The 19612-nt window shown below is 46.1% G+C and overlaps 1 protein-coding gene across 3 annotated transcripts in view; it reads left to right on the top strand.

The window, feature by feature from the left end:
- LOC139556207 (tyrosine-protein kinase Fyn-like) overlaps nucleotides 1–19612 on the top strand; it is a 70695-nt gene that overhangs the window by 43482 nt on the left and 7601 nt on the right. For all 3 annotated transcript variants that reach the window (XM_071369840.1, XM_071369839.1, XM_071369838.1), the window contains exons 3-7: nucleotides 7709–7974; nucleotides 11882–11978; nucleotides 14793–14891; nucleotides 16037–16140; nucleotides 16929–17078. In XM_071369840.1, coding sequence (XP_071225941.1) covers nucleotides 7719–7974; nucleotides 11882–11978; nucleotides 14793–14891; nucleotides 16037–16140; nucleotides 16929–17078 — 706 coding nt within the window. In that variant the 5' untranslated portion in view covers nucleotides 7709–7718. The remainder of the gene's footprint in view (nucleotides 1–7708; nucleotides 7975–11881; nucleotides 11979–14792; nucleotides 14892–16036; nucleotides 16141–16928; nucleotides 17079–19612) is intronic.

Consider the following 19612-nt stretch of genomic DNA (forward strand, 5'->3'; position numbering starts at 1 on the left):
CATACAGTTGGCAGGAGGTTAGGAAGTGCAGCTCAGTTTCCACCTCATTTTGTGGGCCATGAGCACATAGCGGCCTCTCTCAATAGCTAGGCTATGCTCACTGAGTCTGTACATAGTCATGGATTTTCTTCATTTTGTTCTGCTACTGTGTACTCTCTGTATAGGGCCAAATTATATTCCAGTTTGCGCCGTTTTTTTGTTGATTCTTTCCAATGTGTCAAGTACTGTAATTACCTTTTTTGTTTTGTCATGATTTGGTTGAATCTAATTGTGTTGCTGTCCTGGGGCTATTTGGGGTCTGTATTTGTGAGCAGAGTCCCCGTACCAGCTGGCCAAGGGACTCCTCTCCAGTTTCATCTCTCTGTATGTGAGGGCTTTGCTATGGAAGGTTTGAGAATCTCTTATTTTTAGGTGGTTGTAGAATTGAATTGCTCTTTTCTGGATTTTGATCATTAGTGGGAATTTTCCTAATTCTGCTCTGCATGCATTAATTGGGTTTTTACGTTGTACACAGAGGATGTTTTTGCAGAATTCTTCATGCAGAGTCTCAACTTGGTGTTTTTCCCATTTTGTGCATTCTTGGTTGGTGAGCGGACCCCAGACCTCACAACCATAAAGGGCAGTGGGTTCTATAACTGATTCAAGTATTTTAAGCCAGATCCTAATTGGAATGTCAAATACTGTATATATATTGAAGAGGGTGGGGCTCAAGCTGCATCCCTGTCTCACCCCCCCCGGCCCTGAGGAAGAAATCGGTGTATTTTGCCACAGACTAGTACATGTTCCTGGGTCTGGAAATTATTGTTCTCCCCCTCTAGGATGGAGAAGCTGTCTTCATTAAAGTATGGGGATTCTAGTGGGGAGGATATAGGTAGCACACAGGAGGACATCTTTCTCTGTTGAGAGCATTTCCTTATTTAGGCTTGGACCATTGGGTGTGAGCAGAGCATGCTGTGCATCTGGTGCATCTGGTGCATGCTTCTTAGGTCACAGGATGGGGCTTGGGTAGGTGTATTAGTGGGCTTCTCTATTCATCTGTCCCTCTCTTAGACAGGCATTGTCCTCCTCCCCTTCGTCTCCTCTTGCCCCACTTAATCATCTTCTATCTCATTATCTCTGTAGACCTGATGCTCTCTCTCTCTCTGTCTGGAAGTTTATTTTAACATTCACTCTGATGAAGGGCATGACACAGAGGCAGAGTAATATATTACACGCACAGAGCTGAAGTGAGAGAACAAAACCAAACGTCTTGATCCTTTGTCTGGCTCTGCAGTGGCGAGAGAGAGACATGACTGGCTGCATGGGCCACGTCATTGACCTGGCTTGACTTTGCGACACACATTAATGACTAGGTCATTGAGATGAGCTCACCCAAATATCTACAGACCCACAAATATACATAGGAGTGTACAAAACATTAAGAACACTGCTCTTTCCATGACATAGACTGACCAGGTGAATCCAGGTGAAAGCTATGATCCCTTATTGATGTCACCTGAATCAGTGTAGATGAAGGGGGTGAGACAGGTTAATTCTTATGGCTGGGATCCCGTTAACGGGATCGATATGACAACAGCCAGTGAAAGTGCAGGGCGCCAAATTCAAACAACAGAAATCTCATAATTAAAATTCCTCAGACATACAAGTATTTTACACCATTTTAAAGATAAACGTGTTGTTAATCCCACCACAGTGTCCGATTTCAAAAAGGCTTTACGACGAAAGCACAACATATCATTACCTATTCACAGAAAAAACACAGCCATTTTTCCAGACAAAGAGAGGAGTCACAAAAAGCAGAAATAGAGATAAAATGAATCACTAACCTTTGATGATCTTCATCAGATGACACTCATAGGACTTCATGTTACACAATACATGTATGTTTTGTTCGATAAAGTTCACATTTATATCCAAAAATCTCAGTTTACATTGGCGCGTTATCTTCAGTAATGTTTTGCCTCCAAAACATCTGGTGATTTTGCAGAGAGCCACATCAATTTACAGAAATACTCATAATAAACATTGATAAAAGATACAAGTATTGTACATGGAACTTTAGATAAACCTCTCCTTAATGCAACCGCTGTGTCAGATTTCCCCAAAAAATTTACGGAAAAAGCACACAATGCTATAATCTGAGTACAGCGCTCAGAGCCCAGACAAGCCATGAAGATATCCGCCATGTTGTGGAGTCAACAGATGTCAGAATAGCATTATAAATATTCACTTACCTTTGATGATCTTCATCAGAATGCACTCCCAGCAATCCCAGTTCCACAATAAATGTTTGATTTGTTCCATAAAGTCCATCATTTATGTCCAAATACCTCCTTTTTGTTTGCGCGTTCAGTACACAATCCAAACTCACGACGCGCAAGCAGGTCCATGCAAAAGTTCAGATGAAAAGTCATATTACAGTTCATAGAAACATGTCAAACGAAGTATAGAATCAATCTTTAGGATGTTTTTAACATAAATCTTCAATAATGTTCCAATCGGAGAATTCCTTTGTCTTCAGAAATGCAATGGAACGCAAGCTAACTCTCTCACGTAAACGCGCCTGGTCAGCTCATGGCACTCTGCCAGACCCATGACTCAAAGAGCCCTCATTCCCGCCTCCTTCACAGTAGAAGCATCAAACAAGGTTCTAAAGACTGTTGACATCTAGTGGAAGCCTTACGAAGTGCAATATGACCAATATCCCACTGTATATTCGATAGGCGATAAGTTGAAAACCTACAAACCTCAGATTTCCCACTTCCTGGCTGGATTTTTTCTCAGGTTTTTGCCTGCTATATGAGTTCTGTTATACTCACAGACATCATTCAAACCGTTTTCTATCCAAATCTACTAATAATATGCATATATTAGCAACTGGGCCTGAGTAGCAGGCAGTTTACTCTGGGCACCTTATTCATCCCAAGCTACTCAATACTGCCCCCAGCCATAAGAAGTTAAAGAAGGATTTTAAGCCTTAAGACAATTGAGATATGGATTGTGTATGTGTGCCGTTCTGAGGGTGAATCGTCAAGACAAAATATTTAAGTGCCTTTGAACAGAGTATGATAGTAGGTGCCAGGCACACCGGTTTGTGTGAAGTACTGCAACTCTGCTGGGTTTTTCATGCTCAACAGTTTCCTGGGTTTATCAAGAATGATCCACCACCCAAAGAACATCCAGCCAACTTCACACAACTGTGGGAAGCATTGGAGTCAACACAGCCCATCATCCCTGTGGAACGCTTTCGACACCTTGTAGAGTCCTTGCCCCAGCGAATTGAGGCTGTTCTGAGTGCAGAAGGGGGCTGCAACGAAATATTAGGAAGGTATTCTTAATGTTTTGTACACTTAGTGTATGTCCTGTATAAGCAGCCATTTTGTTTCCCTCTCCTCCTCCCTACTCTCTGCTCAGAGATGATGGCTTCCTGTAAAGCCTGAGGTGTTCTGTCCAGACAGAGGGTGTCCCAAAATTGTCCAGATCATCCGTGTAAAGAGTGGTGATAAAAGAATCTCCCCCCCAGGGCATAACGTGACAGTGTAGCCCCCCCCCCCCCCCCCATACTAGTGATTCACCCCTCCCCAACTCATCACCCCCTATGAAATATACATGCCTCCATCCAGGGCGTTTCGTCCCTCTGCAGCTCTCTTGCAGCTAGCCCGACACCGACTCTGAGGCATGCCAACCTTGAGTTTCCACAACCGCTCCATTAATATTTGACATGGACCTGTGGATAGATCTGCTTTTATCCCCTATCTCCTCTCCTCTTTGTTGAGAGAGGGATTGCAGAACATATGGTAGAAGTTGACACCTTTTTAACTTGATTTAATCAATTGTCATCCCTTCTGCTTTATATTTAATTTAAAGCAGCCTTAGATCTTTCAAAGTTTTAGATCTTTGGCTTTCAATTAAATATCTTAATGAATTTGGTCCATATAGATCCTATATGAATGGCCTTTACTTTAACTAGCTTCTGGTCATGTTCTGCTTTATAATTGGTTTTCCATGAAGGACCATTGATCTGATTGGTTGAGCCAATCTGATGAGAAGAAGAGTGATAAGGATGTGGGGTTCTATATGAAACACTGTGCTGATGGCTATCAGTTGGTTTCTATATGAAACACTGTGCTGATGGCTATCAGTTGGTTTCTATATGAAACACTGTGCTGATGGCTATCAGTTGGTTTCTATATGAAACACTGTGCTGATGGCTATCAGTTGGTTTCTATATGAAACACTGTGCTGATGGCTATCAGTTGGTTTCTATATGAAACACTGTGCTGATGGCTATCAGTTGGTTTCTATATGAAACACTGTGCTGATGGCTATCAGTTGGATTCCATATGAAACACTGTGCTGATGGCTATCAGTTGGTTTCTATATGAAACACTGTGCTGATGGCTATCAGTTGGTTTCTATATGAAACACTGTGCTGATGGCTATCAGTTGGTTTCAGGCTGTTATTCTGCAGCAGAGGAAGGGGAGGAGAGAAGGAGTAAACAGCAATACAAGCGCCTACGGCTAGCAGGTGTTTTCTGAACAGAAGGGAAGGGGGCAAAGAAAGAGATGAAAGAGGTTGGGTTCAAACTAAGGGAGCAGTGATGCTGAGCTCAGTCCCTAGCCTGTGTTGAGGGGTCCGCAGTGAGCAGGATTCGTACTGGGCTGAGGCTCTGTTGTGGCTGTATGTTTGTCTCCTGCTGTGAGGGCTGTCTCATAGCTGCCTACTGAACGGTAGAATAACAACACTGTGAGTGGTCTTGCAGTACTCTGTGATAGGGTTGTAGCTGACCACACACTGCTGTGTGTGTGTATGTATGTGTATGTGTGTGTGTGTGTGTGGCGTGCTTGCCATTCTCAACATCTCCAGTCATCTACACAGCAACAACCTGTTCCATTTGGCTCCTTTGGAATCACCTATAGTACTGTGCTGTTATCAGAGGCAGCTTTGACTGTATTCAGTTAACAACATCCTGCTTCCACAGATTACTCTGACATTTACCACAACAAGCCAAGCCCTCTGACCGGATAACAGAGATCAATACAAATGTCGATGTCCAGAAGCCAATCCAATCTTTCTCTGCTGCCCAGCGGCTATGTTATGAGATAGATTATCAAGCAACTTTGAGCATTTTAAGTGATGCTACAAGTTGAAGACGATTAGAGATGCTGTGGAACCCACCACTGACCGTTGCAGTTATCTGATTCTTGGCTCTCTTCCTGTCCAGGGCTTGTTGTGGTGGATTACAGTGGTAGCCCACTGAGTCATTGTAGCATTCGCGCGTCGTTTTGTGGAGCCAGGGATTCGTTGGTTGCCAGGCCACGGTCAGAAGCCAAATACTAGCCGCTGTCTGATATGTTATTTATTATATGAGACTGGATGATGTCACAGAGATTCCTTTTTATCTGATCACTGTGACTGTGTGGATTTAGCCTTAATCTACAACTTTAAACCAATATATGTATTGTTCAGTTGTTTAAACTTTAATGGATTGGGAATCCTGATTTTTTCTCTCTCTCTCTCTCTCTCTCTCTCTCTCTCTCCCTCTCTCTCTCTCTCTCTCTCTCTCTCTCTCTCTCTCTCTCAATTCAATTCAATTCAAGGGGCTTTATTGGCATGGGAAACATGTGTTAACATTGCCAAAGCAAGTGAGGTAGATAATACACAAAAGTGAAATAAACAATACAAATTAACAGTAAACATTACACATACAGAAGTTTCAAAACAAGAAAGACATTACAAATGTCATATTATATATATACAGTGTTGTAACAATGTACAAATGGTTAAAGCACACAAGTTAAAATAAATAAGCATAAATATGGGTTGTATTTACAATGGTGTTTGTTCTTCACTGGTTGCCCTTTTCTTGTGGCAACAGGTCACAAATCTTGCTGCTGTGATGGCACACTGTGGAATTTCACCCAGTAGATATGGGAGTTTATCAAAATTGGATTTGTTTTCAAATTCTTTGTGGATCTGTGTAATCTGAGGGAAATATGTCTCTCTAATATGGTCATACATTGGGCAGGAGGTTAGGAAGTGCAGCTCAGTTTCCACCTCATTTTGTGGGCAGTGAGCACATAGCCTGTCTTCTCTTGAGAGCCATGTCTGCCTACGGCGGCCTTTCTCAATAGCAAGGCTATGCTCACTGAGTCTGTACATAGTCAAAGCTTTCCTTAAGTTTGGGTCAGTCACAGTGGTCAGGTATTCTGCCACTGTGTACTCTGTACACTCTCTCTCTCTCTCTCTCTCTCTCTCTCTCTCTCTCTCTCTCTCTCTCTCTCTCTCTCTCTCTCTCTCTCTCTCTCTCTCTCTCTCTCTCTCTCTCTCTCCATTTGCCAAGCGTGCGGTCGTCAGTCAGTGATGATGTGGGAAGCAGGTTCTAGACCTTGACCATGCTCAATGGGTGGCCATGCTCAATGGGAGGAAGGAGGGCTTCCTATAATCTGGGCCTTGTTTTTTTCCCTCTGGCCAAAGAGAAGCATACTGGACCACATTCTTTCTCCCATGTGTTTTAAGTGACTGCAGACTGCACTTCCTTCTTCTATCAGAAGAGATGGAATAGACACAACACACCAGGCCAGGAGGCTTGGAAAGAGGGAGAGAGAGATCAGAGAGAGGGGAGAGAGAGAGGAGAGAAAAAGAAGGATAGAGAGAGAGAGAGAGAGACAGAGACCGACAGTGCAAGGGAAACAGGGTTCTTATAGAAATCCTGAATATTTTCAAATGACACGTTTGAGGGCAGTCGTGGCTGTAGCTGAGGACTAGATCAGCAGTCTGTCTTCAAGGAACACTGCAATTTACAGTCTGTTTGTCTGTGCTGGTCTACACAGACAGTGTTATTTTCATGTTTATTTTGCAGGCTGGTAATGAGATCGCATTAATTGTCACAGGGTGAATAATTCTGTCCAGTGGTAATCTTCCCCAGCACCATAGTAGTAGAGCTCTACTCTAGCCAGTTGATAAACTTTATACGCTTTAATTTTGTGCCAATACCATCACAGCCAAGGCATAAACAGTCTCCACAGAAGGTTTTTGAACATATTTTCTTGTCTGTAGGTGTGTTTACATACCAGTATTTGAAGACTTAGATTATACCATAAAAGGAGACTATACTTGGTTCAGTAATAGTGTCGGAAGAAACATGTCCTACTGGAAATATGTCCTGTCTCTTTAACAGACAGAAGCAACGTCCACACTCCCCCCACCTCCCACCCATAGGACCGTCCGGTCGACGCTGGCAGTGATGTTATCATGGAATAATGGATGAGTGAATACCCCTATGACCGATCCTCCATGGGTCCCCTTCTCCCCGACTATTTCTCCTTCCCCAACACTAGTGTATATCTGAGTGTATTTTTTCCCCTGGCCGTGAAAGAGACACAGTGTTTGTGTGAGTCATCCGGAGCTCTGCTGTGTGTACGTGTGTGTGTGCGCGCGCGCGCGCGTGTGTGTGTCAGGCTATAAACCTCCCAGTGCTCCTTGAGAGACAGCATTTCTCTAATGAGACAAGGACATGTCATCTGAGGGGAGAGGAGAGCAAACCAAGAACAATGTTAAAGTACACCTCTATTTCATGTATTGTTGCTTGTCATCAGCCCTGTAACCTTCCTTTTCCTTTTCAGACTGGATGTTCTATTGATTTACAAGCAAGTTGATAATCCCTCTTCTTCTTCTCTGTGTTTCTCTGTGTTTCTCTCTGTGTAGAATATAGATAATGGGCTGTGTACAATGCAAGGATAAAGAAGCAACGAAACTCACGGACGACCGAGACACCAGCATCTCCCAGAGTGCCCCAGGCTTCCGCTATGGCGCCGATCCCACGCCGCAGCACCAGCACTACCCCAGCTTTGGGGTCACCGCCATCCCCAACTTCAACAACTTCCAGGCGCCTGTCGGCCAGGGGATGACCGTCTTCGGAGGGGTCAACACCTCCTCCCACACCGGGACCCTACGCACCCGTGGCGGAACAGGTAGGGGTGTCCATACGTTCCCCTTTAGCCCCTCTCCTGACTTCCCCGGACCCGCTTCACCTCACGGCCCAGTCCCGGCCCCTCTCCTGACTTCCCCGGACCCGCTTCACCTCACGGCCCAGTCCCGAACCCTCTCCTGACTTCCCCGGACCCGCTTCACCTCACGGCCCAGTCCCGGCCCCTCTCCTGACTTCCCCGGACCCGCTTCACCTCACGGCCCAGTCCCGGCCCCTCTCCTGACTTCCCCGGACCCGCTTCACCTCACGGCCCAGTCCCGGCCCCTCTCCTGACTTCCCCGGACCCGCTTCACCTCACGGCCCAGTCCCGGCCCCTCTCCTGACTTCCCCGGACCCGCTTCACCTCACGGCCCAGTCCCGGACCCTCTCCTGACTTCCCCGGACCCGCTTCACCTCACGGCCCAGTCCCGGCCCCTCTCCTGACTTCCCCGGACCCGCTTCACCTCACGGCCCAGTCCCGAACCCTCTCCTGACTTCCCCGGACCCGCTTCACCTCACGGCCCAGTCCCGGCCCCTCTCCTGACTTCCCCGGACCTGCTTCACCTCGCGGCCCAGTCCCGGCCCCTCTCCTGACTTCCCCGGAGCCGCTTCACCTCACGGCCCAGTCCCAGCCCCTCTCCTGACTTCCCCGGAACCGCTTCACCTCACGGCCCAGTCCCGGCCCCTCTCCTGACTTCCCCGGACCCGCTTCACCTCGCGGCCCAGTCCCGGCCCCTCTCCTGACTTCCCCGGACCCGCTTCACCTCGCGGCCCAGTCCCGGCCCCTCGACCCTGTGTTGGAACGTCCGGCCGGCGCTTGCACAGCCCTTTGTGTGTGGGTTCATTGTTTCCATAGAGAATATTCCCAGTCAGGATATCCTTTATGTTTCATTGAGCCTCTGCTGCTACAAGAGGAGCTACAGCGTTTCCACTTAATTAACACGGCTTCCATCAAAGTGTGGATTATTTCTATCCTAAAATGATCCAAATCCACTGTCAGTTGCAGGGGACAAGGGGGTTTAACTTTGGTACAAACTGTCCCTCTCTCTCTCTTTTTCTCTCTCTCTCTCAAACCACTTTCATGACAAAATAGTGGTACTGCCTTGTCTGTCTAACAGGCACCATTTTGCCTTTCAGGCTTATAGATGAGGTGCCGTTTGTGACATTCTATTGGGAATCATTTGATCTGTATGCACTTAGTTAACAGTCTGAACGGAAATTCACAGCTAGTACTGTATGTTCCATGACCTTAAGTTACTGAATGGGCCACACTCACATGCCAATCCTCAGATTACTATAATAAATATATAATAAATAATAAACCATGCATAACCAAAGCCTGGTTGGTGTATTCTGGCTTGCTAGGGGTTTCTTGTAAGTGGAGGAGATGTGGAGGCATTTCTTCAGAAGTGATGCAGTCTGTTTGTATCTTGTGATGAGTGTGACAGGTAGATGCATCAGAGGTGTGGCGTGCAAAATCCCCCTGTGTGCATCCTCTCTCTCTCTCTCTCTCTCTCTCTCTCTCTCTCTCTCTCTCTCTCTCTCTCTCTCTCTCTCTCTCTCTCTCTCTCGCTCTCTCTCTGTGTCATGTGAAAGGCAGCAGCTTGTTCTCTTCTCACTGCTACTATCCCCAAGGGCCCTGCTCTCAAAGCACAGACTATTCATTTCCACAGTACACTCAACACTGTCCCAACACTCAAAAGACTGTGTAGGCTTCCACCACCACCATATTGCTGTGGTGCATCAAGTCCTTTCAGATCAGGGAAAGGAGATGAATAAAGAAAGCTCTTTACACTTGTGGAGACTTATTCTGAGAGATTCAGCAGACTGCCTGGGTAGATGGAGCAGGCTCAGCCCCTCTCTCGTTAGACTCCCTCTCAGCCTGTCTCCCTGTTCTCTCTCTCAGCCTGTCTCCCTGGACTCTCTCTGTCTGTCTCCCTGGACCCTCTCTCAGCCTGTCTCCCTGGATCCTCTCTCAGCCTGTCTCCCTAGATCCTCTCTCAGCCTGTCTCCCTGGACACATTCTCAGCCTGTCTCCCTAGATCCTCTCTCAGCCTGTCTCCCTGGACACACTCTCAGCCTGTCTCCCTAGATTCTCTCTCAGCCTGTCTCCTTGGACACTCTCAGCCTGTCTCCCTAGATTCTCTCTCAGCCTGTCTCCCTGGACACTCTCTCAGCCTGTCTCCCTAGATTCTCTCTCAGCCTGTCTCCCTAGATTCTCTCTCAGCCTGTCTCCCTGGACACTCTCTCAGCCTGTCTCCCTAGATTCTCTCTCAGCCTGTCTCCCTGGACACTCTCTCAGCCTGTCTCCCTAGATTCTCTCTCAGCCTGTCTCCCTGGACACCCTCTCAGCCTGTCTCCCTAGATTCTCTCTCAGCCTGTCTCCCTGTTCTCTCTCTCAGCCTGTCTCCCTAGACACTCTCAGCCTGTCTCCCTAGATTCTCTCTCAGCCTGTCTCCCTGGACACTCTCAGCCTGTCTCCCTAGATTCTCTCTAAGCCTGTCTCCCTAGATTCTCTCTCAGCCTGTCTCCCTAGATTCTCTCTCAGCCTGTCTCCCTAGATTCTCTCTCAGCCTGTCTCCCTGGACACTCTCAGCCTGTCTCCCTAGATTCTCTCTCAGCCTGTCTCCCTGGACACTCTCAGCCTGTCTCCCTAGATTCTCTCTCAGCCTGTCTCCCTGGACACTCTCTCAGCCTGTCTCCCTAGATTATCTCTCAGCCTGTCTCCCTGGACACCCTCTCAGCCTGTCTCCCTAGATTCTCTCTCAGCCTGTCTCCCTGTTCTCTCTCTCAGCCTGTCTCCCTAGATTCTCTCTCAGCCTGTCTCCCTGGACACTCTCAGCCTGTCTCCCTAGATTCACTCTCAGCCTGTCTCCCTGGACTCTCTCAGCCTGTCTCCCTAGATTCTCTCTCAGCCTGTCTCCCTAGATTCTCTCTCAGCCTGTCTCCCTGGACACTCTCAGCCTGTCTCCCTAGAATCTCTCTCAGCATGTCTCCCTGGACACTCTCTCAGCCTGTCTCCCTAGATTCTCTCTCAGCCTGTCTCCTTGGATTCTCTCTCAGCCTGTCTCCCTAGATTCTCTCTCAGCCTGTCTCCCTGGACACTCTCTCAGCCTGTCTCCCTGGATTCTCTCTCAGCCTGTCTCCCTAGATTCTCTCTCAGCCTGTCTCCCTGGATTCTCTCTCAGCCTGTCTCCCTAGATTCTCTCTCAGCCTGTCTCCCTGGACACTCTCTCAGCCTGTCTCCCTAGATTCTCTCTCAGCCTGTCTCCCTGGATTCTCTCTCAGCCTGTCTCCCTGGATTCTCTCTCAGCCTGTCTCCCTGGATTCTCTCTCAGCCTGTCTCCCTGGATTCTCTCTCAGCCTGTCTCCCTGGATTCTCTCTCAGCCTGTCTCCCTGGATTCTCTCTCAGCCTGTCTCCCTGGATTCTCTCTCAGCCTGTCTCCCTAGATTCTCTCTCAGCCTGTCTCCCTGGACACTCTCTCAGCCTGTCTCCCTGGACATCTAGGTAGTTGGTAATAATAATAGAACTCTTCTATTACATGTGGTATGTAGTGTGTGTGCTACCTACCTGCCTGCTGAAAGATTGTATGAAGGACCTTTTCCATTCATAATTGCTGCAGTGTTTTAATGCTACCTTTCAGGTGAAAGATGTCCAATAATGTATGAAGGCTTATTTCCAGCTATTTATACTGTCACCAATTTAATGGATGGTTTCACATTCAATTCACTACAGCCTAGTATATCCACTGCATCCAGAAATGGCTGCAGCCTCTAGTATAAAAGCTACCGTGCACCCAGCTTCCCTTCCAGGGTCAGTCAGTGCAATGTTAGTCTCTCAGACTCTAAGGTTCATTTGCTGCACTTCTTAATCGCGTGAGTGCTGATGCTGTGTGTTTTCTCTCGGCAGGAGTCACCCTCTTCGTGGCACTTTACGACTATGAGGCGCGGACAGAGGACGACCTCAGCTTCAGGAAAGGGGAGAGGTTTCAGATTATCAACAGCACGTAAGTACAGTATAGTACAGCCACTTATCACACATCCCACCTACTGCACTGAGAGTGGAAAAAGGTCTGTATTCTAGATGAAAATATATTAGAATCACTCTGGTAGCCTGGCTGCCTAGGTTTATCACTTTGACCGGGGAAGGTGTTGGAATGACTGTAAAATAAGTTTTATTGCCATTTTCAATACATCAGCATTTAAATTGTATGGAGCAGGCAGGGGTCTTTAGTTTGAGGTGGGGGATGTGGAATGGTTCTGTGTTGTTCTTCAGTCTGCTTTAGTCTGGTGTAGACTTTCTCTTTGAACGGTCTGACACAAAGTGCAGCCACTCTGTTACCCCTCTGTCAGCACAACTGTCTCAGACCAGCCCATGAACATGCTGCTCTGAAACCTCATGGATGGGTGTTTTCCTTTTCAGCAGGCTTTAGTGACACACTGAAAAATGTCATTTGATATTTTCTCTCAGAAGTATGACTGTCTGTGTCTGTTTAGGTTTGTGATTTCCCAGCTCCTCCTCCACTGTCCCCATGTTCATGTTCACCCATGTAGTTTTTCAACCTAAAGCCCAGGCAGCACAGTGGATACTCACCAGTCTCAATACTCATCCATACTGCTTTAACAGCTGACATCCTGTCCTCTCTCCCCTGTGGAAGGGCTGCTCCTCATACCCCAGTAGCACACATTTAACCACCACCACCCACTGCCCACCCATCTAGAGCAAAGGCAGGAAGACACCATCATTAGGACCCTCTCTATTCTATCCTCCTCTCCTCCCCTCCTCCCCTCCTCCTCTCCTCCCTTCATCTTCTCCTCCTGGCCAGTGGCCAGTCAGAGCTGCAGCCTCAGCCCTCCATCATCCGCCCACGCCTCCCTCACTTCTAACTTCCCTCCCTGGCAGCATCCAGGCTCTGTTCCAGCTTGGCACACTGCTCCCTGCTGGAGAGAAGAGTAACTGCACCCAGCCAGTAACTGCACCCAACAGACAGTACATGGTAGATGCCTGTTCAGGCAGGGAATGACGTGAGCAGCCATGGGACTCCTGTGGGTACTGAGCACAGGGTCTGTTGTGTTGTATTATGGTGGCATCTTCTCAAGGAATCGCTGACCTTGGTGAAATCAAACAACACGTTACAGGGAAGCATCCCAAACAATAAGACTCAAGTGTTTATAATGTTTGATTCTGATTGCTTAGAATAGTTTCCTATAACATGATTGCTGTAACAAGATGACACATGTATACGTCTTCATCATGCAATTGCACATTTAGCAATTTTTTTTGTAAAATGTTTTTGTAAAACTACCTCAGAAATAAGCAGGAAATACCACAGATGTTTTGTTTAATGATTACTCTGTCGTTAGCAGTGACCACAGGGAAAGAAGCTAGTTTAAGCATAACAATACTTCTGGAGATGGGAGAAGGCTGGTTCTTTGTTTGCTTGCCCATGGTGAATGGACTGGGGTCCATCCCGTCCCTCTCTGTCTCTCTCTCTCTTTCGCACGCTCTCTCTATCTTTCTCGCTCCTCCTCTCCTCCCAGCAGTCCATCATTCCTCTCAGCTGTTGGCGTTAGCGTGTTAGCTTGAACACACTAGCCCTCCAGATGGAACCTCCATTGTCCTCTCAGAACAAATGAAACCGGCCTGTGATGTCATCCCCGGTGCTCCCCGTCATGTTTTTATTCAGGACAAATGAAAGACCGCTACTAGGGATGTAGTAGTAGACAGTGGTAGGTGGTTCTGTGTGTGGGGGAGACAATGTTTGAGGTGTGTGTGTGTGTGTGTGTGTGTGTGTGTGTGTGTGTGTGTGTGTGTGTGTGTGTGTGTGTGTGTGTGTGTGTGTGTGTGTGTGTGTGTGTGTGTGTGTGTGTGTACAGGCTAGCAAATAGTGGACCACTCCTTATAGCTGCCCTTTAAGGCATCACCTATGTCTCCTGTGCTTTCCATGTGTGTTTTTGATGGTGTTGTGGAGGAGTCAGGGGGAAGGGGACAACAGGGAGGAGGCTGGGGAGGAGAGGATAAATGAATGAGTGGTGGGGTACTGTGGAATACATTGAGAGGAATACAGGGAGATTAAGAATGTAATGCAGTAATGCAAAGAAGAAGGGACTATACTGTGTTTGAGAGACAGCGAGGGATAACAGTTAAGTGTGTCAGGAAGTGGAGATATAAAAAGAAAGATGAAATGAAATGTGCGAGGGAGAGAGGGATGTAAAGGAGGCCAGTGTGTTGGGAGGACAGGAGAGTGAGCGTGATGGAGAGGCGGTTGTTAGAGGGAGAGAAAGAGGACAGGAGAGAGGTGGTAATGGCTGCATGGGCATGCAAGCTGTGGTCGTTAAGAGCTCTCCCTCCCTCCTCCCAACCCCTGCTTGTGATCAGACAGTGCTGCCAACACACATTCCATATGAACAAGGCATGTACTGTTACCCAATGTATTCACGTCAAATGCATTATTGATCATCACAGTGGTTCATTTGTTATTTCTATAGCCAATCTCCTAATACATGGTGTACATGAAACCATTTGATCCCATGTGGGTTCTTTTGGTTAGCAGGGGTTAAACCCTTTAAGCCTCACCCCTACCATGACTGACTAGTATTGCACATGTGTATTGATCAATACTGTATCGAATGTCATGTAATGATGCTTTTCATCTGCTCTCTCTCTCTCTCTCTCTCCATCTATCGCTCTCTCTCCCCATCTATCGCTCTCTCTCCCTCCCTTTCTCTGCCCCCCTTCTCTCTCTATCTCTCCATCTCTCTCTTTCCATCGCTCTCTCTCCATCTCTCTCTCTCTCTCCATCTCTCTCTCTCTCCCTCAGTGAAGGGGACTGGTGGGATGCTCGTTCCCTCACCACCGGTGGAAATGGTTACATCCCCAGTAATTACGTGGCTCCAGTGGACTCCATCCAGGCTGAGGAGTGAGTAGCAATCTGTCATACTGGGTTTTATTGGGACACTCTCTGACAGAGCTGAATACATGGCACACCAGACACCAGGTCACAGACACTTCTCCTGTCACGTCACTCACACACACACACTCACACACGCGCGCACACACACACACACACACACACACACACACACACACACACACACACACACACACACACACACACACACACACACACACACACACACACACACACACACACACTCTCTCTCTGTCTCTCTAACTCTCTCTCTTCTCACTCTCTTTCGCTCTCTCTCCTCCGTTTTCTATCTGAGACAACAGGAAGAGAGGAAGATGAGTGAGAGAGGAAGATGTCAGAAGTTTAGACAAGCGCAGATGTCCTCTCTATTTCTCAGTGCCTGAAGTTAACAGTCAATACAAGGCTCTGAGGAGAAATGTAAACATACTGGGATTTGTGCAGTATGTCTCTGCAGAGCTGGCACTTTCACCGGCTCATTAAAAACACTTTTATTAGACACTATAAAAGAGAGGAGAGTTGTGGGAATTGTTAAATGCTGTGTTTTCAGATATTTGAAATGTCAGACAGTGTGAGAGTTTTTCCCGTGTGTGTGTGTGTGTGTGTGTGTGTGTGTGTGTGTGTGTGTGTGTGTGTGTGTGTGTGTGTGTGTGTGTGTGTGTGTGTGTGTGTGTGTGTGTGTGTGTGTGTGTGTGTGTGTGTGTTTATATATACATTGGTGTCAGACAGTGCTACAGGCCCCTTCCCCCACCTCACTCTCCATCAGACTCTGGTGAATAATGATGTCATTATTCTATTGGTGCACCACAAGGTACACTATAGCATGATGGACATAAACAGCCAGGGTTTGTATGGGGGGTGGATCAATCCACATTTCATGCTCCCTCTCTATATGTATTTAGCCAGTGTTCAGCCTCTAGTCTCAGAGACCATGGCCAAATGGTGATTTATTGACAGTGTTGCAGTGAGAGTTTTAACTGGCCTTGTGACTAGTGTAACAATCAACGTGTCTCTGATCGCTGTGTATAAGATGATCATTTTTAAACTCAGACCCTTTACACACATAGTCTGTACCAAACCAAGATGGATGGTTTATGATTGTGCCTCCCTCACTCATTGTTACCCACTCTTCATAGCTGGTACTTTGGGAAACTAGGCCGGAAGGATGCAGAGAGGCAGCTGCTGTTCACTGGTAACCCCCGTGGCACTTATCTCATCAGAGAGAGCGAAACCACAAAAGGTAACCACCAACTCATCTAAGTAAAGAGCCTGTATGTAGTGGTGGTGAAGTACCCAACTGTCATACTTGAGTAAAAGTAAATATACCTTAATAGAAAATGACTCAAGTAAAAGGGAAAGTCACCCAGTAAAATACTACTTGAGTAAAAGTATAAAAGTATTTGGTTTTAAGTATACTTAAGTATCAAAGTAAAAGTAGTGATTTAAAATGACTTCTGTTAGGCAATCCAAATAGCACAATTTTCTTGTTTTTTACATTTATTTAGGGATAGGGATAGTCAACTGCACACTCAGACATAATTTACAAATTAAGCTTGTGTCAGAGGCAGTAGAGATGACCAGGGATGTTCTCTTGATAAGTGTGTGAATTTAACCATTTTCCTGTCCTGTTAAGCATTCAAAATGTAACAAGTACTTTTGGGTGTCAGGAAAAATATATGGAGTAAAAAGTACATTATTTTCTTTAGGAATGTAGTGAAGTAAAAGTAAAAATTGTCAAATATATAAATAGTAAAGTAAAATACAGATACCCCAAAAACAAATTAAGTAGTTACTTTAAAGTATTTTACTTAAGTCCTTTACACCACTGCCTGTATGTTAGGACAGCTGTCTAACAGAATGTTTGATATACTGTTCATTTATCCAACTGAGCAGCTGACTATTCTATAAAAGCTCATTCTGTATCTGTTAATACTATCAATCATTTCCCATGATCCTCAGTGCTATTAATGCATGAGGTAAGTGATTGTTTCCCAGTGACACTCTACTCCCCATCTGTGTGTCCTATAGGTGCCTTCTCCCTGTCCATACGAGACTGGGATGACGTGAAGGGAGACCACGTGAAGCATTATAAGATCCGTAAGCTGGACAGCGGCGGTTACTACATCACTACCAGAGCTCAGTTTGAGACCCTACAGCAGCTGGTGCAGCACTACTCCGGTAAGAGTCAGAAACGGTCCAAGTCACACCATTCACACACCATTCATTAGACATATATGACTGAAATGCATACGATAGCCATATTGCCTCAAAAATTGCTAGTTTATCATCAGTTTAAGTGCAGGCCTGGAGTTACAGTAACAGTGAGCTGACCTAAACAGTCAGTTATACCATTCATACATCATTATTGCACCCACCATTCATACACCTTTATTAGAATGTTTATTAGACATCTATGAGTGACTTAGCTATGATGACCTGTTAGAGTTACAGTAATGTACAGTGGAACTCCTCCAGGCAGAGCTGTAGTCATATTGGTGTTATGGTATAGTGGAGACAGGACATGGACGTAGCAGATGATTGGAAAGCCTAAATAGATACAAGATGCTTCTCCTCTGTCTGGTGTCCATTTCCTTGGAGTGATCCAGAAGTGCATTATGTTGACACTGTTCATCTGTATAATCTCATTTACACTGTTAAGGCCTCTTCAAATGCAGAAATAGAAAGTGAAGCTCACACTTCAGATTTGAGAAGGGAATAGAGTGCAATTGAAGTAAGGGCTAGTGGTAATGTAAAACATAATTGCAAACTTCATATACTCAGCTTAGCACTTTCAAAACTTTCAGAAAACTGTTGAGGATGCAACAGATAAGTTATTAAAGAATTGATGAAGTGACACATTTTGAAATCAATTATTTTACAACTATTGAGACACTAGTGACACTAGTGACACTTATTGTTGTTTGAGTTCGTGTGAGTTACTAGGCCAATTGGTTCACTCTAATGGGCATGTTAGTCCCAGTCGTACAGACCATGTCCTCAGCAGACGACGAGGACTGTTCAACGTCACTCTGTTGATGATGACATACTGCATTCATGAGCACGTGTTGGTGTCAGATGAGACAGCTCTCTCTCTCTCTCGCTCTCGCTCTCTCTTTTGCTGTCTTTCTATCCCTCTCTTTCACTCTCTCACTCTGTCTTTTCCTCACCCAATCTCTCTCACTCTACTCTCTCCCTTTCTCTCTTTATGCATCTCTCTACCTCTATGTATTTGTCTATCTCTCTCCATGAGAATGGTGATGTGCTCCAGTTATCACATTAGTCCACTGGAAATGAACCGTATGGATTTTGTGTGTATGTTTGTGTCACAGTGCATTAACCTTGTCTTTCCATGCCCTCTATTGCCACCTCAGGGAGCATATAGTGTGAAGTCCAAACACACCTCTTCAAATGACCTTGACCATTGTTGTTTTCTTCCAGGGCTTGTGCTTCTTCTGTTGCCTTTTGCTTTCTCACGATCTCTCACTTGGGTTTTTATCGAGGTTTAATTTCTATATTGTCAACGCATCTTTCCCACAGCAGTCACACAGCAGTCACACAGCAGTCACACAGCAGTCACACAGCAGTCACACAGCAGTCACACAGCAATCACACAGCAATCACACAGCAGTCACACAGCAGTCACACAGCAGTCACACAGCAGTCACACAGCAGTCACACAGGCCAAAACACCACCAGCCCAAACTACACTCTTAGAAAAAAGGTGCTATTTAGAGCCTAAAATGGTTATTCGGCTGTCCCCATAGGAGAATCCTTTGAAGAACCTTTTTTGGTTCCAGGTAGAACCTGTTTGGGTTCCATGAAGAACCCTTTCCACAGAGGGTTCTACATGGAACCCAAAAGGGTTCTACCTGAAACCAAAAACAGTTCTACCTGGAACCAAAAAGGGTTCTCCTATGGGGACAGCCGAATAACCATTTTAGGCTCTAGGTAGCACCTTTGTTTCTAAGAGTATAGTTAAAAAAATATATATATTAAATCCTTATCGCAGAAATACCACTTTATCTTAATAGCCAACAAGGACAAATAACTGTTTTGATACCTACTGTGTGCATGCAGTGTGTCCAACGCCAGCCTCTCCCATTTGCTGTATTGACATGTTTTATGATAGTGAGACTGAGACATAAAGTACAGTATTGATGCCTGGTCACAGCAGCAGGCCCCGATGGGCTTTAATGGCTGCAGCACAGTCAGACAGCTCTCCAATGGGAGAGACACAAGCCTTTCTCTCCCCTTTACTACCCTGAGCAAACAGCCTGGTCTTTATCTCCGGGGGGGCCCGGTGGCCCTTGCATGTCAGGGGAATCGAAGTGGAGGGACAGCGGCGGAAGCACCATCCATACGCCTCGCTTTCAATCGATGGTGGGCAAACACATCTACTTCCACTGCGGAAAGAAGTAACGCAAATGTTCATGTCAGGGATGAGATAACGGGTTTTCATCATCACACACTGATAGACACACAGCTACCAGCCACAATGGTTTCTGCTGTCCCTGTCTCAAATCTAGACTACAGTACCCTCCTTTACTACCTAGTTTGCATGAACATTAAAATGCCATAGTTGAGATGCACCGTGTTGTGCATTAACCATCATTACAACTAGGACGTTTTAATGTTCAGTTGGAGTGATTGACAGGCCGGCTATCTCCAAGCAATTACAGTCATTATAATAAAGTGTTGGGAGTCACACATGC

Source organism: Salvelinus alpinus, chromosome 27, assembly GCF_045679555.1.
Source record: "Salvelinus alpinus chromosome 27, SLU_Salpinus.1, whole genome shotgun sequence".
Classification (NCBI taxonomy): domain Eukaryota; kingdom Metazoa; phylum Chordata; class Actinopteri; order Salmoniformes; family Salmonidae; genus Salvelinus; species Salvelinus alpinus.